Genomic DNA, 25288 nt, shown 5'->3' with positions numbered 1-25288 from the left:
TCAGTGAGATTTTTATCATTTTTAGGAATTAAATAAATAGATGCTTCATAAAAAGTTTGTGGTAACTTACATACAAATAAAGAATCTTTAAAAATTTTTACCTAACCAGGGAGAAAGTAAATCGGAAAAAGATTTTAAAAATTCAGCTGTATACTCATCCCGACCACGTGCTTTACCAGAATTCAATGAATAAATTGCATTCTTTATTTCCTCTTCAGTAATGGGTGTGTCTAATACTAAACGTTCATCAACTGATAATTTCAGAATATTTAATTTCCTTAAAAATTCATGCATTATGGTAGAATCATCAGGAAATTCTGATTGGTATAAATTGGTATAAAATTCTTGAAAAAAATTAATTTCATCATGGTCAACCGTCAAAGTACCATCCGTTTACGAACCCTATTAATCTGAAGTTTTGCCAAAGCAGCTTTTAATTGGTTAGCCAATAATTTACCTAATATGTCACCAAATATATAAAATGACCCTTAGTTTTAAGTAACTGATTTTCAATCGGGGATGTTAATAACAAATGATGTTGCATCTGAAGTTCAACTCTCTCTTTATAAAGCTTCAAATTGGGAGCAATAGAATATTTTCTATCAATTTCTTTAATCTTATCAACCAATGTACGTATTTCATTATTAATTTGATTCTTCAATCCAGCAGAGTGTGAAATAATTTACCCTCGGATATATGTTTTAAAGGCATCACGTGATATCCCACTGAAAATTTCTTCCGTTGAGTTAGTTGAAAAGAAAAAGGCAATCTGTCCTTTAATGAAATTAATAAAATTTAAGCCCTGAAGTAAAATAGAGTTGAACCGCCATTGTTTAGTACCAAAGGTTACATCAGTTAACTTAACTGATAATTTCAAAGGTGCATGATCGGAAATGGCAATTGTATCATATTCACAGGCAGTGACAAATGAAACTAATCGAGAATCAATAAAGATGTAAAGGAATCTAGAGTAATTATGATATACATGAGAAAAAAGAGAACTCTTTTTCATTAGGATGTAAAAACCTCCTAATTTCTAAAATTCCAGAGTCAACTGAGAAGGAATTAATAAAAATAGCAGATTTGTTTGTAAGTACCTGATTAGGCACAGACTTATCCATCATACGTTTCAGACAACAATTAAAATCTCCACCCATTATTACCATATATTCATTTAAATTGGGAAGAAATGCAAAAAAGTGCTTAAGGAATTCAGGATAGTCAGTATTAAGTGCATAAATATTAACCAAAACTAATTTATTGTTATAAAGTTAACCGGTGTTTAATAGAAGTCTATCATATTGGTCTGAAATTGTATCATAGTGAACAAATGAAATCTAGGAGTCTATATAAAAAAAAGAAACACCTTTCACCTCAGTCGATGAGTTAGAGTGAAACTGTTGGCATTTCCAAAACCTAAATAAGTGCTGATTATCCTCCTTACTCACATGTCTTCTGCGCAAAAATAATCTGAGCATTCAGTCTATGAAAAACTCTAAAAATCTTCTTCCATTTAATTGGATGATTCAAACCGTTCGTATTCCATGAAACAAAATTAATAATGACAAAATTAATTAATAATATCCATTTTCCTTAAATAAACAATGTAGTATGTAAAGGGTTAACCACAATGCATAGGAAACTCACGAATCAGGAGGAGGGAAAATAGTTTAAAGAGGAAACGGAAGTTACGACAATACAGACATTTTTGTAGTTTCAATTCAGCCCAAAAGAAAAATACTAGACTAAAAATAGTCCTACCACCCCACCCACAAAGACCGAACACCTGGCCAATAGACAGCCAGACAACTATCTAAGAACCTCCCTACCCCCGTCTCCCTTGAGGCAGATCTCCAAATTTAAAACAATAAAAAACAAACCACCCATAGTCAAAATATTACGAGAGGAATGTCAAGCAGATGTTAGAGAAAAACAGCCAATTGCAGACCATTTTAAAAGAAAAGGTCTTAAAAAATGACACAAAATACAAACTTAATAATATTTCAAGAAAAAGGAAATAATCAGCATATCAAAGTCATAATGATTTTCAAAAGCAAACAATTAAAAATAAAAAAAGTAAAACAATGAAGGAAAAAGAAAGAAACTTTAACATGGAAACATCATAAACATCCGAATGTCAAAACACAGTACGACTGTAATCAACCCAAGGGCAAAGTTCTGAAGTGTCCAAATCTATAAGCTGGCTGTTAACTAATAAACCAGATACACACAGACATAAAGGAATGGTAAATTTCAGAGACATCCAAGCTCAAATGTTGATCTTCAAAACATTAGACATCTGCGTTCAAGCTTACCTCTTTGAGAAATTGTTTTGCTTCATTCACGGATTTAAAGCATTTGAATGATTTATTGGGCAGAGCAACCCTTAGGTGAAAGGGATATAACAATGCTGGACAAAGATTCCTCTGATATAATTCTGACATCACCATTTTAAAATGCAATCTTTCTTGCATCACCTCAGGACAAAAATCTTCAACAAAATGAAACTTAAGATTCTCATGCTCAGTAACTCCTTTCTGATGAGCAATCCGAATGAAGTGCTCCTTAGTATTCACATTGTGACATCGAAGAATTACATGACGTGGTTTTGGTTTCAGCGCCCGATGTGTGCGGTTGAGTGCAGGAAGGGAAGAAAATACCTCCGAGCCAAAGACCTCCATTAAGAATTTTTAAGATAGTACACAGGGCCCATATGTCCAAAGATAAATTGGCACATTTTTTCCTAATATAAGCCCTGTTTGTGACAGATGTAACGCAGAAGTGGCTACTCTAACTCATATGTTTTGTTCATGTGTTAAGTTTAAATAATATTTGGTGGGATGTGTTTGGAATATTATCTAAAGTTATAGATGCGGATGTTCAACGTAATCCACTTACAGCAATTTTTGGGATTATTCCAGAGGAAGCATTTTATCTATTTGATATTGACATTATATGCTGTTTATATGTTTTTTTATATTATCTACTTGTTAAACTCCTCTTCTGATTTGTATATTCTTTATTTGGAAACCAATAAAAAAGATTGAAAAATGAGATGAAGAATTGAGAAAAAAACTGAGTAAGATCCCGGCTCTCAACGTCCTCACTGAGTCTATTATTCACAAATTCAGTCTGTGGCTTCGACTCTCCAAATCAGTAATCTTGATTTTGTTCTGCTCCAGGGTTTGAGTGGTTGAACTTCATTTCATTTCCAAAGAATTCAATTTGCGATCTCTCTGTTTCCCAGCTTTAATAAGCTCTGAAATTTGCCGCTGCTGTTTTTCGTTCTTCTTTTCAAGTGTTGCCAATGTACCTTCACTCTCCTTTAACCATAATTCCAAGGTAATAAATCTTTTATCAAGTTCTTCATCCAAAAGATTCTAGATAGCCAGTAAAGTAAGTTGAAACTTTTTAGGCTGTTCAAAGACATCTTCTTTCTTTCCATTTTCACTGCCGGTTCCCTTGCCTTCGGCTAATGACTTTCTTCCTCTGTAAGCCATTTCAGTCGATTAAAATTCAAATTCAAACATATAAAAGTGTTATAAACACTTTGATAAAGATATTAAAGGGGTGGTAAGTAAATTTAAAATGAACGGAGCAAAGCCGGAATGCAACCTACTCCATGTAGCGCCTCCATGAGAGTCCTTCACCTAATGTAGCCTAACGCGCACATTCCCACAAATGTAGCTACACGTCGTGGCAACACAGACTGCAAGAACTGTGATTGGTCCACTTGGCAGCAGCCAGTTTCCTCCTATGCATTTCCTGTCGCTTCGAAGTTGGAAGGTGGACCACATCAACGAGAGGTTAGGTGAGGTAGTCAGAAAATATGTACATGTGCACGACTCTTCATTGGCAGACAATAAAAACTTGAAAATGGCATCAAAATCGTGCAAACAAATTTCCACCAACATTGCTTTGGACATCGCGGACTGCACAAAGTAATGGGAAAACTTGTCATTTTTCTGCGTTGCAGTAATTTCAATAGAAGTAACGCTTCTGCAACATTGATTAGCTTCAACTCCAACAAGACGTAGTCAGCAGTCGCCATTGTTCCCAACTCAACACGAGTCAATTCAACACAGTAGCACAGAACCCAACACCAACTAGCGTTTTGGCAGAGTGACACAGACACACGAACTCACAAGTAGAAATGCTCACAACGGCATAGCGTCTATGCAGAGGTATAATTCAGGCTTCAGCAGGTGAATGGCTTCTCCCCAGTATGAACTGACCGGTGTGCTAGTAGGTTGGAGGACTGAGTGAATCCCTTCCCACAGTCTGAGCAGGTGAACGGCCGCTCCCCAGTGTGAACTCGCTGGTGAGCCATTAGGGTGGATGACCGAGTGAATCCCTTCCCACATTCTGAGCAAGTGAATGGCCTCTCTCTGGTGTGAACTCGCTGATGTACCTTCAGATCGCTAGATTGAATGAATCCCTTCCCACATTCTGAGCAGATGAACGGCCTCTCCCCAGTGTGAACTCTCCAATGTACCTTCAGGTCAGATGACCGAGTGAATCCCTTCCCACAGTCTGAGCAGGTGAACGGCCGTTCCCCAGTGTGAACTCGTTGGTGAGCCATTAGGGTGGATGACTGAGTGAATCCCTTCCCACAGTCTGCGCAGGTGAACGGCCTCTCTCCAGTGTGAACTCTCTGATGTACCTTCAGTTTAGATGACAGAGTGAATCCCTTCCCACAGTCTGAGCAGGTGAACGGCCACTCCCCGGTGTGAACTCTCTGATGTACCTTCAGTTTAGATGAGCAAGTGAATCCCTTCCCACAGTCCGAACAGGTGAACGGCCGCTCCACGGTGTGAAGCCGCTGGTGAACCAGTAGGGTGTATGACTGAGTGAATCCCTTACCACATTCTGAGCAGGTGAACGGCCTCTCCGCAGTGTGAACTGACTGGTGAGCCATTAGGGTGGATGACTGAGTGAATCCCTTACCACATTCTGAGCAGGTGAACGGCCTCTCCCCAGTGTGAACTGACCTGTGTGCTCGTAGGTGGGCTGACAGTGTGAATCTCTTCCCACAATCTGAGCAGGTGAATGGCCGCTCTCCAGTGTGAACTCGCTGATGTATTTTCAGTTTAAATGACTGAGTGAATCCTTTCCCACAGTCTGAGCAGGTGAACGGCCTCTCCCCAGTGTGAACTCGCTGATGTACCTTCAGTTCAGATGACAGAATGAATCCCTTCCCACAGTCTGAGCAGGTGAACGGTCGTTCCCCAGTGTGAACTCTCTGATGTACCTTCAGTTTAGATGACGAAGTGAATCCCTTCCCACAGTCTGAGCAGGTAAATGGCCTCTCCCCAGTATGAACTCTCTGATGTGCCTTCAGGACAGATGACTGAGTGAATCCCTTCCCACAGTCTGAGCAGGTGAACGGCCTCTCCCCAGTGTGAACTCGCTGATGTAACTTCAGTTTATCTGAGCAAGTAAATCATTTCCCACAGTCTGAGCAGGTGAACGGCCTCTCTCCAGTGTGAACTCGCTGATGTACCTTCAGTTCAGATGACAGAATGAATCCCTTCCCACAGTCTGAGCAGGTGTATGGCCTCTCTCCTGTGTGAACTCTCTGATGTACCTTCAGATTAAATGACTGAGTGAACCCCTTCCCACACTCTGAGCAGGTGAACGGCCGCTCCCCGGTGTGAACTCGCTGATGTACCTTCAGACTAGATGACTGAGTGAATCCCTTCCCACACTCTGAGCAGGTGAACGGCCGCTCCCTGGTGTGAACTCGCTGGTGAGCCATTAGGTCAGATAACCGAGTGAATCCCTTCCCACAGTCTGAGCAGGTGAACGGCCGCTCCCCGGTGTGAACTCGCTGATGTACCTTCAGATGAGATGACTGAGTGAACCCCTTCCCACAGTCTGAGCAGGTGAATGGCCGCTCCCCGGTGTGAACTCTCTGATGTACCTTCAGTTCAGATGACTGAGTGAATCCTTTTCCACAGTCTGAGCAGGTGAATGGCCTCTCGCCAGTGTGATTTCGCTGATGTACCCTCAGTTGGGATGAGCAAGGGAATCCCTTCCCACAGTCTGAGCAGGTGAACGGCCTCTCCCCAGTGTGAACTGACCTGTGTGCTCGTAGGTGGGCTGACAGTGTGAATCTCTTCCCACAATCTGAGCAGGTGAATGGCCGCTCCCCAGTGTGAACTCGCTGATGTACCTTCAGTTCAGATGACCGAATGAATCCCTTCCCACAGTCTGAGCAGGTGAACGGTCGTTCCCCAGTGTGAACTCTCTGATGTACCTTCAGTTTAGATGACGAAGTGAATCCCTTCCCACAGTCTGAGCAGGTGAACGGCCTCTCCCCAGTGTGAACTCTCTGATGTACCTTCAGTTTAGATGACGAAGTGAATCCCTTCCCACAGTCTGAGCAGGTAAATGGCCTCTCCCCAGTATGAACTCTCTGATGTGCCTTCAGGACAGATGACTGAGTGAATCCCTTCCCACAGTCTGAGCAGGTGAACGGCCTCTCCGCAGTGTGAACTCGCTGATGTAACTTCAGTTTATCTGAGCAAGTAAATCCTTTCCCACAATCAGAGCAGGTGAACGGCCTCTCTCCAGTGTGAACTCGCTGGTGAGCCATTAGGGTGGATGACCGAGTGAATCCCTTCCCACAGTCTGAGCAGGTGAACGGCCTCTCTCCAGTGTGAACTCGCTGATGTACCTTCAGTTCAGATGACAGAATGAATCCCTTCCCACAGTCTGAGCAGGTGTATGGCCTCTCTCCAGTGTGAACTCTCTGATGTACCTTCAGATTAAATGACTGAGTGAACCCCTTCCCACACTCTGAGCAGGTGAACGGCCGCTCCCCGGTGTGAACTCGCTGATGTACCTTCAGATTAGATAACTGAGTGAATCCCTTCCCACACTCTGAGCAGGTGAACGGCCGCTCCCTGGTGTGAACTTGCTGGTGAGCCATTAGGTCAGATGACCGAGTGAATCCCTTCCCACAGTCTGAGCAGGTGAACGGCCGCTCCCCGGTGTGAACTCGCTGATGTACCTTCAGATTAGATGACTGAGTGAACCCCTTCCCACAGTCTGAGCAGGTGAATGGCCGCTCCCCGGTGTGAACTCTCTGATGTACCTTCAGTTCAGATGACTGAGTGAATCCCTTTCCACAGTCTGAGCAGGTGAATGGCCTCTCGCCAGTGTGATTTCGCTGATGTACCCTCAGTTGGGATGAGCAAGGGAATCCCTTCCCACAATCTGAGCAGGTGAACGGCCTCTCCCCAGTGTGAACTGACCTGTGTACTCGTAGGTGGGCTGACAGTGTGAATCTCTTCCCACAATCTGAGCAGGTGAATGGCCGGTCTCCAGTGTGAACTCGCTGATGTATTTTCAGTTTAAATGACTGAGTGAATCCTTTCCCACAGACTGAGCAGGTGAATGGCCTCTCCCCAGTGTGAACTCGCTGATGTACCTTCAGTTCAGATGACGAAGTGAATCCCTTCCCACAGTCTGAGCAGGTAAATGGCCTCTCCCCAGTATGAACTCTCTGATGTGCCTTCAGGACAGATGACTGAGTGAATCCCTTCCCACAGTCTGAGCAGGTGAACGGCCTCTCCCCAGTGTGAACTCGCTGATGTACCTTCAGTTCAGATGACAGAATGAATCCCTTCCCACAGTCTGAGCAGGTGTATGGCCTCTCTCCAGTGTGAACTCTCTGATGTACCTTCAGATTAAATGACTGAGTGAACCCCTTCCCACACTCTGAGCAGGTGAACGGCCGCTCCCCGGTGTGAACTCGCTGATGTACCTTCAGATTAGATGACTGAGTGAATCCCTTCCCACACTCTGAGCAGGTGAACGGCCGCTCTCTGGTGTGAACTTGCTGGTGAGCCATTAGGTCAGATGACCGAGTGAATCCCTTCCCACAGTCTGAGCAGGTGAACGGCCGCTCCCCGGTGTGAACTCGCTGATGTACCTTCAGATGAGATGACTGAGTGAACCCCTTCCCACAGTCTGAGCAGGTGAATGGCCGCTCCCCGGTGTGAACTCGCTGATGAGCCATTAGGTCATATGACCGAGTGAATCCTTCCCCACAAATTCAGCAGATGACCAGCTTCTGCCCAGTGTGGTGTGAACTGACTGGTGTGTCCACAGGTGGAAAGACCGACTGAATCCCTTCCCACACACAGGATAGGTGAATGGCCTTGCCCCAGTGTCAACTTGGTGATGTCCCTTCAGATGAAATGTCCAACTGTATCTATTCCCACTGTCTGAGCAGATGAATGGGTTCCCCACCTGTTTGAAATGACGGGCGTGCCAGTCGGTCAGATGATTGAGTAAATCCCTCCCCACAGTCTGAGCAGGAAGGATGATTGTGTGAATCTCTTGCTCCTCTTCTTAAGTATCTGGACAGAGACAGCAAAACTGGTGTGTTGTGTTCGGGATTCCCGTAGACAAATTCCTTGTCATTTTTAACCTGTAAAAAGATTTACAAAATCCATCAATGGGTGTAGGACAACATTTCAGATGAAATCACTTGAGTTGTCAAGGTGTGATCTGACATCACACTGTTACAGTGAGGTTGAACCCAAGTTGGTGAGAGAAATCATCTCCTGACTGGGCACAGTGCTGGTATCTGGAATGATCATCAAACTGTCTGATGTTCTTCCTGTCTCTCTAAGAATGGGGCATTTCTGCCATCGCCAATCTGTGACTTGGCTCAGTTTGACTCTCTCCATTGGTATTATTCCCTGTTCCCACTGAGCTGCCTGGCCCCACAGTAACTGAAACACTCTCACCGAAAAAGCCGGCAGTGCATTCCATGCGCCCACCAGTCTCTGTGTAGAAAACTTACCCGACATCCCGTTGGTATCTATTTCCAAGCACCTGAAAACTCTGCTCCCTCGTGTTAGACATTTCAGCCCTGGGAAAAATCCTCTGGCTATCCACACGTTCAATACCCCTCATCATCTTATACACCTAAAAAAGTTCTAAACATAAACACAGAAATTATACATTGCTTTGAGGATTTGTTGGACGTATACAAAATGATGAGGGAGAAGATTGGGTAAATAAATGCAAGCAGCTTTTTCCACTGAGGTTGGGTGGGATGACAACCAGAGGTCAGGGGTAAGTGGGGAAGGTGAAAATTTAATGGGAACATGTGGAAAAGCTCTTTACTGAAATGGTTGTGAGAGTGTGGAATGAGATGCCAGCACAAGTGGTGAATATGAGCTCCGTTTCACCGTTTAAAAGAAGTTTGGATGGGAGCCTGGATGGTAGGGGTATGGATTTTTTATAAAAAGGGCCCAAAGGATATCGGGAACCAAATTCACCACAACCACAAACTGTTCCTGCCACTGCCATCCAGGAACCGGTACCACAGCAAAAGGACCAACAGGTTCCGGGACATCATCTTCCACCAGGCCATCAGACTGATTAATTGATTTCTATGCTTTCTTGACTGTCCTATATACAAACTAATTATTATAAATCAATTTCAATTACACATTGCACATTTAGACAGTAATGTTACGTAAATATTTCTACTCCTCATCCATATGAAGGGTGTGCATAATAAAGTCAATTCAATTCACCATCTCCACTATCTGTTCTGTCTTTCTGGCTCCCATTCCCCCTACAACTTACTTTAACCATATCAGCCCCAACCCCCACTACCTCTAGTAAGCCTTACCACTAAGATATTAGTTGCCTGTTGTTCTGTTCCCCTAACTAACAAATCCACTTATCAGCCCTTTGACTTTCCTCCCCCCAACAGTTTCCAAAGTGTTCCACTTGTTGTTGTCCGGGCATGGCCATTGGAGTACTCTGCGATGGCTATTTAACCTCATTCTCCTTCCTGACTCTCACCCAGTTTCCGGTGTCCTGCACCTTGGGTGTAACTCACCTCTCTTCATGTCATATCTTTCACCCCCTCCTACTGCTGGATGATCTGGAATTCACCCATTTCAAGATCCAACACCTTAAAGTGCAGGGTTACAAGCTGAAGCTGGATGCACATCTTGTAGGTGAGGGCATCAGGGACACTGGTCTCCCCTCCTTCCCTCCAATATTCCCTCTAATTTGTAATAACCAGTGTGCACATGAATCTTGTACTGTGCATTTTTACCCAGTGACAACATGTGCACAGTGAATTATATATAGAGATATATTCATTTTCACAGCTGGCAAATCGCGGTCGATAGGAACTTTGATCTCCTCTGGGTTTGATCGAGTTCATCTGCACTCTCACACAACCTATGTAGCAGGCCTGTAATGGGTAATGAAGGATTTTCTCACCAAAGCTTTTGCATATTGTCTATATGTGGCTTGCTTGCTAAATTACACTTTAAAAAGTCAGATTTTCAAATATCACTCCACTTCTTCCCACTTGCAAATTCTCCAGCAACTTTTGCAACACCAGAATACACACAAGTATCACCAGTTTCTGTATTCCCCTGAAGCCTCCCCCAATGACTGACAGTGGTGAACTCAGTGATGGTAATGCCAATGAATATGAAGGGAAGGGCAGTAGTCTGTCTCATTGGAGCCTGGCACATTTGGGATGTGAAAGCTACTTGCTGCCCAGGACAAAGGTATTTGCCATCATTAAGTACCCAGAGAAAATGGGACAAAACATGTTCTCACGGGTAAAAATGTCCAGAACAAGAGGAGGTAGAACAAGCAACAGGCACAAAATGCTGGAGGAACTCAGCAGGTAAGGCAGCATCTATGGAAAAGAGTACTAATGCTGAATTCCTCCTTTTTTAATTAACCACCTTTTTTTTTGATCAACCAGTTTCCAAATACTTCTAATCTTTCACTTTTAACCACATCGTGCTGGTCTTATTCGTCCTCCTCCTCTGAACCCCATCTCTCTCTGGAGCCCCTGACTCAGGCTGGCAACACTTCGGTTTCTGACTCTGCACCATCGAAGATTCACTCGCTAGTCTGCTGTCAGGCTTAAGAGGTGCATTGAATTGCGAGACCGCAGGTTCTTTTACTGAGAGAGATCGAGAGAGAGAGAGAGAACGTCAAAACCACAGAGAGCTCATCGTCTTATTCACCCTGGAGAAAATCATGCAGGTGTATTAATTTCAGCCCAGGGCTGAAATGGCTAACACAAGGGGGAAGTAGGTACAGGGGAGGTGTCATTCATAAGTTTTTATAAGCAAAGAGTGGTGTGTGTGTGGAATGCACTGACAGCAACAGTGACAGAGCCGGATACAATAGGGTCTTTTAAGAGACTCTCAGATAGGTACATGGAGCTTAGGAAAATAGGTGGCTATGTGGTAGGGTAATTCTAAGCAGTTTCTAGAGTAAGTTACATGGTCGGCACAGCAATGTGGGCCAAAGCATCTGTAATGTGTTGTAGATTTCTATGTTTCTATGAAATTTACGGGAAATCTCCTATCCCATGGAGAGGTGACTAGTTGCAACCTGTCATCTCAGGGAGAGTGAGACGGGAACGGCAGGGATAGATTTTCATATACTGATATGGAACAGAAACATGGGCAGGGACAAGATGGGCCGAGTGGTGTTTCTTGTGTACATTGTGAGTGTGGTAGAGACAGTAAGTACCTGAGACACGGGATTTGACAAAGAACTGATTTATCTTTCACAGATCCACAATATTAAACACCAGTCTAGTTTAAGGCTAACATCGGTAGAACAGACTCCTCCAATGCTCAGTGACCAGGGTTCAGTCCCGGGTGCGATGAGCAGCCACAAGAACTGCAGAATCTGACAGTAACAGTCCCTCATAAACCTGCAGCTGCCTTCAGTCACCGTGATGGTTAAACATTTAACACGGAGCTGATTTGAACTTCCTCCCTGATGTAGGAGCGCTCAGACCGAAGATGGAAAAAAAGAAGGAAAAAAAAGATAATAAAGTTGTTTGCACAGTTAGGGATAAACAGAGAGGAAGAGGTGGAGAGTTTCTTAAATGCATCTATCTTAATGCTAGGAGCATTGTAAGAAAGGTAGATAATGTAGATGAGCTTAGAGCATGGATTGATAACTGGAAATATGATGTTGTATTTATTAGAGAAACATGGTAGCAGGAGGGGTGTGATTGGCAACTAAATATTCCTGGATTTCGTTGCTTCAGGTGTGATAGAATTGGAGGGGCAGGAGTTGCATTGCTTGTCTGAGAAAATATTACAGCAGTGCTTTGACAGGATAGATTACAGGGCTCGTCTAGGGAGCCTTTTTTGGTGGAATTGAGGAATGGGAAAGGTGTAGTGACACTTATAGAGTGGTATCATAGACCACCTAATCGGGAGCGAGAATTGGAGGAGCAAATTTGTAAGGAGATAGCAGATACTTGTAGTAAGCACAAGGTTGTGATTGTGGGAGATTTTAATATTCCACACATAGAAACATAAAAAATAGATGCAGGAGTAGGCCAAAGTGAATAACGTCACATTTATCCACATTAAATTGCATCTGCCTTGAATTTGCCCACTCACCTAACCTAGCCAAGTCACCCTGGATCCTCTTAGCATCCTCCTCACAGCTAACACTGCCGCCCAGCTTCGTGTCATCCACAATCTTGGAGATCCTGCATTTAATTGCCTCGTCTAAATCATTAATATATATTGTAAACAACTGGGGTCCCAGCACTGATCCTTGCAGTACCCCACTGCTGACTGCTTGCCAATCTGAAAAGATCCTGTTTATTCCCACTCTTTGCTTCCTGTTTGCCAACCAATTCTCTATCCACATCAATACCATACCCCCAATACCGTGTGCTCAAGTTAGCACACTAATCTCCTGTGTGGGACCTTGTCAAAAGCCTTTTGAAAATCCAAATATACCACATCTACTGGTTTTCCCCATCCACTCCACTAGTTACATCTTCAAAAAATTCTATTAAGATTCATCAGACATGATTTTCCTTTCACAAATCCACGCTGATTTTGTCGGATGATTTGACCTCTTTCCAAATGTGCTATTATCACATCTTTGATAACCGACTCTAGCACGTTCCCCACAGCCAATGTCAGGCTAACCCATCTATAATTCCCCGGTTTCTCTCTCCCTCCTTTTTTAAAAAGTGGGGTCACATTAGCCACCTTCCAATCCTCAGGAACTAATCCAGAATCTAAGGAGTTTTGAAAAATTATCAGTAATGCATCCACTATTTCTTGAGCTACTTCCTTAAGCACTCTGGGATGAAGACCATCTTGCCCTGGGGATTTATCTGCCTTTAATCCCTTCAATTTACCTAACACCACTTCCCTACTAACATGTATTTCCCTCAGTTCCTCCATCTCAGTCCCCTACTATTTCCAGAAGATTATTTATGTCCTCCTTAGTGAAGACAGAACCAAAGTTTGTTATTCACTTGGTCTGCCATATCCTTGTCCCCCATGATAAATTCACCTGTTTCCGACTGTAAGCGACCTACATTTGTCTTAACCAATCTTTTTCTTTTCACATATCTATAAAAGATTTACAGTCAGTTTTTATGTTCTCTGCCAGCTTTCTTTTATAATCTTTTTTCCCTTTCCTAATTAGGCCCTTTGACCTCCTCTGCTGGACTCTGAATTTCTCCCAGTTCTCAGTTATGCCACTTTTTCTGGCTAATTTACTATCCCTAATTTCCCTTGTCAGCCACGGGTGCACTACCTTCCCTGGTTTATTCTTTTGCCAAATTGGGATGAACACTTGTTATAGTTCATCCATGCAATCTTTAAATGCTTGTCATTGCATATCCACCATTAACCCTTTAAGTATCATTTGCCAGTCTAGCTTAGCTAATTCACGTCTCATACCTTCAAAGTTACCCTTCTTTAAGTTCAGAACCTTTGTTTCTGAATTAACTATGTCACTCTCCATCTTAATGAAGAATTCCACCATATTATGGTCACTCTTACACAAGGGGCCTCGCATGACAAGATTGCTAATTAACCCTTCCTCATTGCTCAATACCCAGTCTAGAATGGCCTGCTCTCTAGTTGGTTCCTCGACATGTTGGTTCAGAAAACCATCCCGCACACGTTCTCAGAAATCCTCTTCCTCAGCACCCTTACCAATTTGATTCACCCAATCTATATGTATATTGAAGTCACCCATTATAACTGCTGTTCCTTTTTTGCACGCATTTCTAATTTCCTGTTTAATGCCATCCCCAACTTCACTACTACTGTTAGGTGGCCTGTACACAAATTCCACCAGTGTTTTATGCCCCTTAGTGTTACACAGCTCTACCCATATCGATTCCACATCCTCCAGGCTAATCCTTCCTTTCTATTGCATTAATCTCTTCTCTAATCAGCAACGCTATCCCACCTCCTTTTCTTTCCTGTCTATCCCTCCTGAATATTGAATATCCCTGGATGTTGAGCTCCCATCCTTGGTCACCCTGGAGCCATGTCTCTGTGATCCCAACTATATCATATTCATTAATAACTATCTGCACATTCAATTCATCCACCTTATTACGAATGCTCCTTGCATTGACACACAAAACCTTCAGGCTTGTTTTTACAACACTCTTAGCCCTTATACAATTATGTTGAAAAGTGGCCCTTTTTGATTTTTGTCCCTGGATTTGACTGCCTGCCACTTTTACTTTTCACCTTACGACATTTTGCTTCTACTCTCATTTTACACCCCTCTGTCTCTCTGCACTTGTTCCTATCCCCCTGCCACATTAGCTTAAATCCTCCTGAACAGCAGTAGCAAATGCTCCCCCTAGGACTAGCAGGAGGGACAGCCCTCAGTGATTCCTGTGTATGCACCCTGGAAGCCTCAAGAAATGATAGTGATCATGAATCAGGCCCCAGAGAGAAAAGAAAAACCAGCACAGTTTGCTCAGTGTGTCCACAGTACTACACAAATGTTTAATGTGACTCCTCAAGATTTATTCGGTCTCTGCTGCATGATTCTCTCAGCTGCTGAGGGATGGAAATGGAAGGCAGAATTGAGATACGAAACCTATCAGGAGTTACAGGCGAGAAACCATAATGAGAATGAACAGACAGACCAGATTATTCAAGCCTTGGAAAGGGCTCTCCAGCAACCTGTAAACATCACTAAAGTACCTGAATGCAAACCTAAGCCTGGGGAATTGGGACCAGACTGTTGAGAGCGATTTGTGGCCTGCTACGGCACCTTCACAGGAGACCAAGCCTTTAATGATGGGAATCTGTCCCCCCAGTTCAATGCCCTACTGCTCCAATGCTTACCAACTAAGTTAGCCAACATGATTAAAACAAATAATATGGATTGTCCTGACAATGATCGAAATCGAATGCGACGAGCTTTGACATATCATTTGGACCCAACTTTCGAATCCCGATCAACCCCGATGGGAAATAATATTAAAGCTGAATATGCTCAGCGGGAAGAAGGACGCGAGCGGGCTATATCTGAGGAACAGAAATGGGAGCAAAAACCTACCAAGGGACAGGTGGGGGCAACAACCCGTTTAGAAACTGACAAGAAGATGATTCCAACCATGTGTGCCAACCCTCAGGAAGAGCCCAATGTAATATTGCAAGTTGCTGGAAATCCAGTTCCATTTATGATTGATATGAGGGCAACCACAACCACTCTCGATCAGGAAATAGTATCGGAAAAGGGATTCCAGCTATCAGACGTTATAATCACTCTGTCAGGGTTCGAAGGCATGGAACGTACGTATTCACGTACCCAGCCACTGCAGGTGGATTTCCAGGGGAGCCAGTGTGAGGTTTCATTTACAGTCACCACCAGACAGGGGGTGTAATCTAGCATGGAGAGACTTGCTCTGTCTGTTGGAAATCGAGATTCTTTGCACAGACAATGCTGTCACCCTTGACAGGTGAACAACCGGCAGCTTCCCCAGTTTCCGACCCCCAAGTGGAGAGCACTTAATTTGGACTCCACTCCTTCTGCCAGCAGCCGACCCTCAAGTGACTCTGTGCTTTGACCCTACAGGGTGCGCCACAGAGGAAAGCCAATATTATGCACCCCTCGACGGACAGAAGTTCCCAGTCACGGTGATTAGACAGGTTAAAGGATGAGACGGTATTGCATTACTGGCCGAATTTCCAGATTTCCTTTGGTGACAGACAGAACTGGTAGTTCCCCATACCACCATTAGGGTTTGCACTGGGTTCAAGCCAAAGAGCCCAGGGTTCCTGGCATACACCCTAACGAAACAAGTCTCCAGCACCGAGGGAGACTGGCAAGACATGGCCTTGGGTCTAGTCCAATACGGGAGGGAGTCTGAGGTGAAGACGGGATATCTGGTAAGACAACCTTTTAATATTGACCGATCCCAAGATGCTGTACCCCATCTCTGTGCAATTTCAGGCCAAGAAGTCTGTCGCACCAACTGCCCCCTGTCTGGATCACCACAAAAGAAGGTCAGACTCTCCCATCCATTTAACAATATCCCCTCAATCCCGAGGCAACGTTTTCTGAGGATGGAAGCTCTTTTGTGGATCCAGCAGGAAAAGGATGCGATAGTGACGGACAGTGAAGTAATTGAGCAGGCCTCTTTTGAAGCAGCTGTCTCCGCCCAGAAGGCTGAGCTGTTTGTTCTGACTCGTGCCTGTATCCCAGCAACAGACTAAAGTGGGAACATTTACACAGACTCCCGTTATGCATTTGGAATTGTACATGACTATGGGGTTCTCTGGGAACATGGGGATTCCTGACTTCCTCTGGCCACCCCATTAGTAATGCCACCTTTGTAAACAACTTACTCACCACTCTACAGCTACCTCAAGTTTTGTTCTTCTCAGGGGGACACCTCTGAGGAGGAGTGAAAACTGTGGTCCCAGATGGGGTGCCAAAGACCCCGACCTAGCTTTTTGGATCTCCCCAGTGGGACAGATTTGTGTTCCTACAGAGTTTTTACCAATATTGGTCGATTAGATACATAATTGTACACACCTGGGAAAGGAGGGAATGGTTGGTAACCTGTACCCTGCACATCAGGTATGACTCCCTTGCCAGGTGGACATTTTTGTGTCTACAAGTTGATTTTATTGAATTGCCTAGAGTACATTGCTATAGATACTGCTTAGATATTATAGATGTGTTTAGTAGATGGGTTGAAGCTGTTCCAACTACCAATAATACTGTTATGACTGTTGTGAAGGTATTTTTACGGGAAATAATTCCCAGGTATGGCCTGCCAGAGATGCTGAGCTCTGACAATGACCCACACTTTGTGATGAAAGTAAACAAAGGCGTACGTAATGAACTAGCTATCAAGCAACAATTCCACTGTGTACACCACCCTCGGGCCGCTGGCACAGTGGAGAGAGCCAATGGCACTCTGAAGAGTAAACTGGCCAGACTAACAGTGGAGACTGGACTCACTTGGTTGAAGGTCCTTCCGTTACCCAGTTCCACATGAGGGTTACCCCACAGGGGAAAACAGGGTTGTGACCAGCTGAAATCATTTATGGACGGCCCATGAGGACACCCTGGGGACTAAGACCTTGTGTATCATTGCTCTCAGAAAGTCTACCAGCAAAATTGGATATTCATACGCGAGGGGAAGACATGGGGAAATATATATGCCAACTAACCAAGATTTTCCAAGCATACATTCGCAGGTATGACAGGCTGACAAGGAAGAGAACTACTCCGCACCATGGAACCTGGGATTTTTTTTCCTGATGAAGAACTGGGATTAAGGGAATCTTGGACCTCGGTGGAGAGGACCATATCAGGTGTTACCGACCACCCCCACAGCTGTGAAAGTGAAGGGGCAATCTCGGTAGATATATCATTAGGCGCTAAACATGTTACTGAAGGAACTGAGTAGAAGGTCTCTCTCAGACTAATGGAAAATGTATTGGTTGTTAGTGGTGTTCTTGTTTATGTCTTTGAGAGGGCTCACCCCAGCATCCGGGGGCCCCCATGTTAACACATTTCCGTCTTTCTGTCATACCTATACCAAACAGGTAGAACTAGGGGCCTGCTGGGTTTGTGCTGAAATACCACAGCATGGTAAATCTATGGTTCCAATGTCAGTAATCCTGCTCAATCAGAGTGAGGAACTCTCAGCCTGGGCTTTCTCAAATAACATCCGGGGAAGTGAGATGAGGACCTGTGGTCCAGACAGAGATGACTGTGGCTGTCAGTGTTTTGAGGAATGGTGTCTCAGGCCCCCATCAAACGGAACTTCCAATACTGGGAAACATGCATCCTGGCCATACTTGCAGGTGCCCAGCAGCCGAGAGGAACAACTGAGACTGATTGATTTTGGATGATTACTTTTCTCTCCTATGGAGTAGCCAGGAATTCACGAGAGATAATCAATTTGGATACAGCACTTGAGGAGCTGGCCACAATACTGCAGGGGCCCTGACAGAAACACAGGCCCAAGTAACAGAAATATCCACTGAAATGATTGCAATCTGGCAAACAGTCATATAGAATCGTACAGCTTTAGAGTTTATCCCAGCTGAGAAAGAGGGAACCTGTGCTGTTATTGACACAGAATGCTGCACCTATATCCCTGAGGAATCTACTAACATTACACCCCTCTCCAAGCACACTGCAAAGGAGATTGACAGCATCAAGAAAGTAGGGCAGGATTTACACGGGTTCACTGAAGGGTCGAAATGGTGATCTTTGAAGGCCTGTTTGGTAATATGTGGGGCATGATACTGCATTATGTCCTAATAGTTGTACACATCTCTGTTACAATTACTGTTATACACTGTCTTTACCAACTGATAAGTCAATGCTGTCGTCAGTTGCTTTCTCTGTAAAAAGTTACTGCATTGTTGATAATGTAATGATCAAACGGAGGGAAGGATGAAGTCTGTAAAATGGCTAACACTTCGTTAAACAATAGCAGCCTGTTTTTCTGAAAGAAACTGCTGATGATCAACCGATGTGCTGAGCCATGTTTCTTCTTGCGGGTAGCTAGCTAGGGTTTCAAGATGCTTATCTCCTTGCGCATTCACATGTAGAGATAGGATAGCTTCAGTCTGTTCTGTGTGTGTAAACCATTTGTAAACTATTTTGTAGTTTGTCTTTAGGGGCTCCAGCCTGTCATGTAGTAAATATCTTTGGCTCCAGCCTGTCTTGTGTGGGGGTATCTGGATGGATATATCTGTGGTGTAAGGGGAATTGTTAGTCAGTTAGTGGATTGGGTGGGAACAGTCACAGACTGTTCCTGTTTGAGGGATTAACTAAGTAAGCCCCGGGTGCTTGGAATAAAGAGTTTGTACCGTACGGTCTGTGAGTGAATTTATCCGGATTCGACTTCCACAGAATAGGAGTGGTTTTAAAGGGCTGTGCTGCTGGAAGCTCATTACCAGACCTGGAGTGATTGCAACTGGGTCTGACAGAGGCGTAACTGGTTGTTCTGGGCACATTCAGTCTCACTCCAACTATTTCCCACCTTCCCTTATACAGGTATGTAATGTCTAAAGGAGCAGTGTTTGAGTAAATGAGACTCACCAAACTTTCTCCTGACTGAGTCAATGGAATCTCTGAGTCTCTTGAGGCAGAGCTGTTCTCTCCAGTTAAAGCTCTCAGTCCTCAGGCTGGTTCACTTGTTGCTGTTCCCTCATCTTCAGCCGTGGTTTGCTTCTAGTTGGGGTTTTTCTTTTTTATAAACCTCTCACCGCAGGTCTAACTTTAACCAGGGAGACAATGAAGTACAATAACAATAAAAAGGAGAACCAAACATTTCTGGTTAATGTTACTAAAAACAAAATGTTGAAGGCTGATATAATGATCTCAGTAAACATTTTTTTATTGTCACTATTGTCAATATGGGATAAGGAGGAGCCATCATTCAGTCAGGAACAGAATTAGGTGATTCGATCCATCTGGTCCACCCCACCATTTAACCACAGCTGATTTTCATTCCAACACCATATTCCTGCCTTCCTCCTGTAACCCTGAGCTACTCAGCAATCATCAATATGTTAATCTCTGTCATAAATATACCCAAATGGCAGCTTCATCCAACCTCTGTGGCAACAAATTCCACAGATCAGACATCTTCTGGCCAACTTTTTTTCTCCACTCAGTTTTAAAGGGAAGCTTCTTTATTCCGAGACTGTGCTGTCAGATCACAGTCTAATGGAAACATCCTCTCCATGTCCACTGTACCCAGGCTTTTCAGCATTTGGTAGGTTTACTTAACCAAACATCCCCCACCACCCTCACCGTCCCTCTGAACTCCATTGAGCACAGGTCCAAAACAATCAAATGCTCCTCATACATAATGCCGAACATTCCTGAGATTATTCTTGTAAACCTTGTTCACAACAACTGTACTGAACACATTTCTAGGAATAACAAACTAATTGGCACCAGGGTAATTTGCAAGGAAAGGTTGTGGTTACTTTATTGTTCAACTATCACAGAGTGAGCCATTTCCACTTCCACATTAAAACCGGTACATTTCAGGAAACATAAACCAATCCAGAGTGAATGTAATAAAAAGAAATTGGAATTACCAAACTGCTCAGCATGTAAGGAACAGCTGTGGGGAGAGGAACAATCTTTACAATTCAGGTTAATAACATTTTGTCAGGATGACTTCAAAAATTTTCAGTTTTTAGTGCAGATCTCCAGCAACTTGAGATTCTGCCCGATTTCCACCACTTTATCCAGATTTGACTTCCACAAAATGCGAGTGACTTTAAAGGGCTGGGCTGCTGGAAGCACATTACCAGACCTGGTGTGATTGCAACTGTGTCTGACAGAGGCATAAATGGTTCTTCTGGGCACATTCAGTCTCACCAACTATTTCCCACCTTCTATTGTACAGGTATGTAATGTATAAAGGACCAGTGTTTGAGTAAATGAGACTCACCAAACTTCCTCCTCACTGACTCACTGGGAACTCCAAGTCAGCTGATTCAGAGTTGTTCTCTCCAGTTCATGCTCTCAGTCCTCGGGCCAGTTCACTTGTTGCTATTCCCACATCTTTAGCCATGGTTTGCTTCTAGTTGGGGTTTTTCTTCCAATAAACCTCTCACCGCAGGTCTAACATTAACCAGAGAGATAATGAAGCACATAACAATGAAAAGGAGAACCAAACATTTCTGCTCAATGTTACTAAGAACAAAACTCACTGAAATTTAAATGTTGAAGCCAAATATAATCATCTCAGTGAACAATCTTTTATTGTCCCTCACACATCACAAAACAATATGGGATAAGACGGAGCCATCATTCTGTCATGGTAATACATAAGACACAGGAACAGGATTAGGTGATTTGATCCATCTGGGCTATAAACGTGCAGGAGCAATGTGTGGTTAAGTGCCATGCTCAAGGATACAACGCACTGCCTGGCCTGAGGCTCAAACTCATGACCTTCAGATTGCTTAACCACTCGGCCATGTGCACATCACAGAAACCACTCTCCCCCCTAGACTTCCCAGTCCCTCGGTAAAGCAGGCAGTGAAATCAAAGATCCCCAAAACCTGGGACATTCTCCTTTCTCACCCACCCCAATCCGGGAGAAGACACAACAGCCACAAAGCTCACGGACAAATGTGAGCAGCCTCAGGAAGTGAGGCGAGTTGGGGGAAGTTAACGGGACTCAGTGACCAATGTCAGATCCCCCAACACAACATAGAGGAAGCATCCTGACCCATCTGGGGACTCTGAGCACACACCATGTCATCTTGCATCACAAAGTGAAGGGCAGGGCTGATCGACGGTAAACAGCCTCACATGACCTGTTGGTGGGTCTCCCGTTTCAACTCTGCGGAAATAGACAGCCTGGGCTCCAGGTTTCGATCGTTCAATGCAGATTAAGTGAAGTCGACACATTTTTGACCAGACCAGATAATCGGAAAATAAATGAGTAATTGGTCCTCAGTTCGGGGCTCACGGCCAACATCAGATCTCCCCGCTCGGGATCGGTCTCAATACTCACCGATGGGAACGCAATATCTTCGGCCCACAGACAGTGATCCCGACCCCTGGCTCCCCCACCCAGGAGGTGAGGACCCTTCCCTCGATCCCACAGATGATGCACTTCAGCACTGAGCGGAAAAGAAACCACCGCCCGGCCGGAGACAGTGAACATGCGCGAAGTGAGTGTCACATCATCCGGAGGGCAGGGCCTCGGAAACAGATGCACAGGTGCTGCCCATCTGCTGTTAAATGGGAGGGGCAAACGGGATCACGTGACCAGTCGGGTCTCCCACCCCAGGCAGAGTTTTCCAGCTACCCACCACTCTGTGTAAAGAAACAAACTTGCTGCTTACATCTCCTCTCACCATAAATATATTAGACATTTCAACCCCCAGGAAAAATAGATTGTCTGTCCACTCAGAATCAGAATCAGGTTTATTATCACCGGTGTGGGTCATGAAATTTGAAAACTGTGCAGCAGCAGTTCAATGCAATACATATTATAGAAGGAAAAAAAACCAAAATAAAATAATAAAAATAAACAACTAAATCATTTACAGTATATCTGGGACCCTTACTCTTTGTGATTTTGATAAATGACCTGGATGAGGAAGTGGAGGGATGGGTTAGGAGGGATGCGTTAGCAAGATTGCTGATGACACAAAGGTTGGGGGAGTTGTGGATAGTGTCAGAGGTTACAGTGGGACATTGATCGGATGCAAAAATGGGCTGAAAAGTGGCAGATGGAGTTCAGCCAAGATAAGTGTGAAGTGGTTCATTTTGTTAGGTCAAACATGATGGCAGAATATAACATTAATGGTAAGACTCTTGGCAGTGTGGAGGATCAGAGGGATCCTGGGGTCCCAGTCCATACGACACTTAAAGTTGCTACGCAGGTTGACTCTGTGGTTAAGAAGGCATATGATGCATTGACCTTCATCAATCATAGGATTGAATTCAGGAGCCGAGAGGTAATGTTGCAGCTATATGTGATGCTGGTCACACCCCTCTGTGCTCAATTCTGGTTGCCTCACTACACGAAGCATGTGGAAACCATAGAAATGGTGCAGTGGATATTTACACAGATGTTGCCTGGATTGGGGAGCATGCCATATTAGAATAGTTTAAGAGAACTCGGCCTTTTCTACTTGGAGCAACGGAGGATGAGAGGTGACCTGATAGAGGTGTATAAGATGATGAGAGGCATTGATCGTGTGGATAGTCAGAGACTTTTTCCCAGGTCTGAAATGGTTATGAAAAGACAGCACAGGTTTAAGGTGCTGGGGAGTAGTTGCAGAGGAAATGTTATGGATAAGTTTTTTTACTCAGAGAGTGGTAAGTGTGTGGAATTGGCTACCGGCAACGGTGGTGGAGGTGGGTAGAATATGGTCTTTTGGATAGGTACCTGGAGACACTGGAGAAAAATAAAGAAATACTAGCTTAGAAAAGTAGAGGGCTATGGGTAACCATAGTAATTCCTAAGGTAGGGACATGTTGGCACAACTTTGTGGGCCGAAGGGCTTGTATTGTGCTGTAGGTTTTCTATGTTTCTGTGAATAAATTAAAAATCGTGCAACAAACAGAAATACTATATATTTTAAATGTGAGGTAGTGTTCAAGGGTTCAATATCCATTTAGCAATCGGATGGCAGAGGGGAATAAACTGTTCCTGAATCACTGACTGTGAGCCTTCAGACTTCTGTACCTCCTTACCTGCTGGTAACATTGAGAAAACCACATGCCCTGGGTGCTGGAGGTCCTTGATAATGGACGCTGCCTTTCTGAGACATGGCTTCTAATCCTCTGGTAATCTTATAAACGTCTATCCAGTCTCACCCCAGCTGGCAAGGCTCCGGAGAAAACAACACAATTTTGTCCAACCTCCCGTTAAAGCTCAGGCCCTCTAATCCAGGCAATATCCTGGTAAACCTTTTCTGCGCCCACTCCAAAGCCCCGATATCCTTCCGAGAATGGGGGCGACCAGAACTGTATGAAACACTCCAGATGTGGTCTAACTAGTTTTACAAAGCTGCAACACAATTTCCCGACTTTTGAACTCAATGCTTCAACTGATAAATACAACCACGCCATTTGCCTTCTTAACCACCCGATCAATCTGTGCAGTCTCTTTCAGGGAGCGATGAACTTGGAGTCTAAGATCCCTCTGATCATCGACACTGTTCAGGGTTTTGCATTTAACAGTGTACTGTCTCATACATTCGACCTACCGAGCTGCCAAGATGATCATCACTAATCAAATCTCACTGAGATTTCTCAGGTCCTGTTGAATTTATTGCCAAGTGCACAAGTACGGGAAGGTACAGGGACAGAGAAACACTGACTTGTGGCAGCATCACAGGCAAGTACATTCAGATAACACACGGAACACAAATTATACATTTCTCTGTCAGTAACGATACAGAAACATGTTTTACTTCATCCTGCTAATAGGACCAGAACAACAGGGGCTGAGCGGCGGCTCATCTCATACGGTTCGGTGTGAAGGTCTCACAACCCGGACCGACCCCGGCAGATTCTGTGAAGGAAGCGAGGCGAGGCCGCCAGTTCGGGAAAGTTCATCCCCTCCCCCTTCAGGTTTCACCGATCACCTTGTGTTTCTCTCTCCCTCCCCACCCCCACCTTTTATTCTCCAGTCCTGCCGAAGGGTTTCGGCCGGTAATATCGACTGTACTCTTTTCCTGGATTCGGCCCGGTCTGCTGAGTTCCTCCAGCATTTTGTGCGCGTTGCTCGCATTTCCAGCATCTGCAGATTTTCTCTTGTTTGAGTTCGGGAAAGTTAACTCACCACCCAACGTCAGACCTCCGCACTCGGGACCGGCTTCAATACTCACCGAAGGGAAATTGTTGCTGCTGCCCCGCAGAGAATAATCCGTCTCCGGCTCCCCATCCAAGGGGGCGAGAACCTCCTCCCGATCCCGATCTCACCGCCGTCCCGCTTTCACAAAGAACGAAACAACAACACTGCCGTTCCCGGGAATGTGAGCATGCGCAATGTGCTTATTGCGTCACGGGCGTTGGGCGGAGCCTCGGAAAATGCTGACGATCTGCGGTAAAACAGGATCACGTGACTCGGTGACTGTTCCTCCCCCTTCACATATTGCCCGACCCATCGCCGCATTTCCCAAATTATTTCATTATTTCCCTATATTATTTCCATATTTACACTAGACACGTATTTAGTTTTTCCCTCCATATCTTCCCCGATCCCTTTCCCTCCAGCCCCAGGTCACAGAGTTCTCAGGGTTATAATTTCGATTCCCATCCCATCCCATCCCGACACACAATTCAGACCCACACAGGAAATGTGCGGGTTTCAGTTAAATCAGTCTATGTTTATAAACACTTAATTATTAGCCTAGCCGTTAAACCGATAAAGCTCGAGCACAGCAGCACCTGGGTGACGTAACACACCGCGTCCGTCAGGGCAGATCCCGGTGTGGGGAGCCCATGTGTGACG

General features: G+C 44.4%; 1 protein-coding gene across 1 annotated transcript in view; it reads right to left on the bottom strand.

The window, feature by feature from the left end:
• Window positions 1–1489: 1489 nt before the first annotated feature.
• LOC140722461 (uncharacterized) overlaps window positions 1490–25288 on the bottom strand; it is a 43287-nt gene continuing 19488 nt past the window's right edge. Inside the window, 1 exon segment of the mRNA XM_073037200.1 lies at window positions 1490–8014. Within this exon segment, the coding sequence (XP_072893301.1) occupies window positions 4199–8014 (3816 nt within the window). The 3' untranslated portion in view covers window positions 1490–4198.

Source organism: Hemitrygon akajei, unplaced genomic scaffold, assembly GCF_048418815.1.
Source record: "Hemitrygon akajei unplaced genomic scaffold, sHemAka1.3 Scf000077, whole genome shotgun sequence".
Taxonomy (NCBI): Eukaryota; Metazoa; Chordata; class Chondrichthyes; order Myliobatiformes; family Dasyatidae; genus Hemitrygon; species Hemitrygon akajei.
The sequence above is the reverse complement of the archived record's forward strand: the minus strand, read 5'-3'. Positions and strand labels throughout refer to the sequence as shown.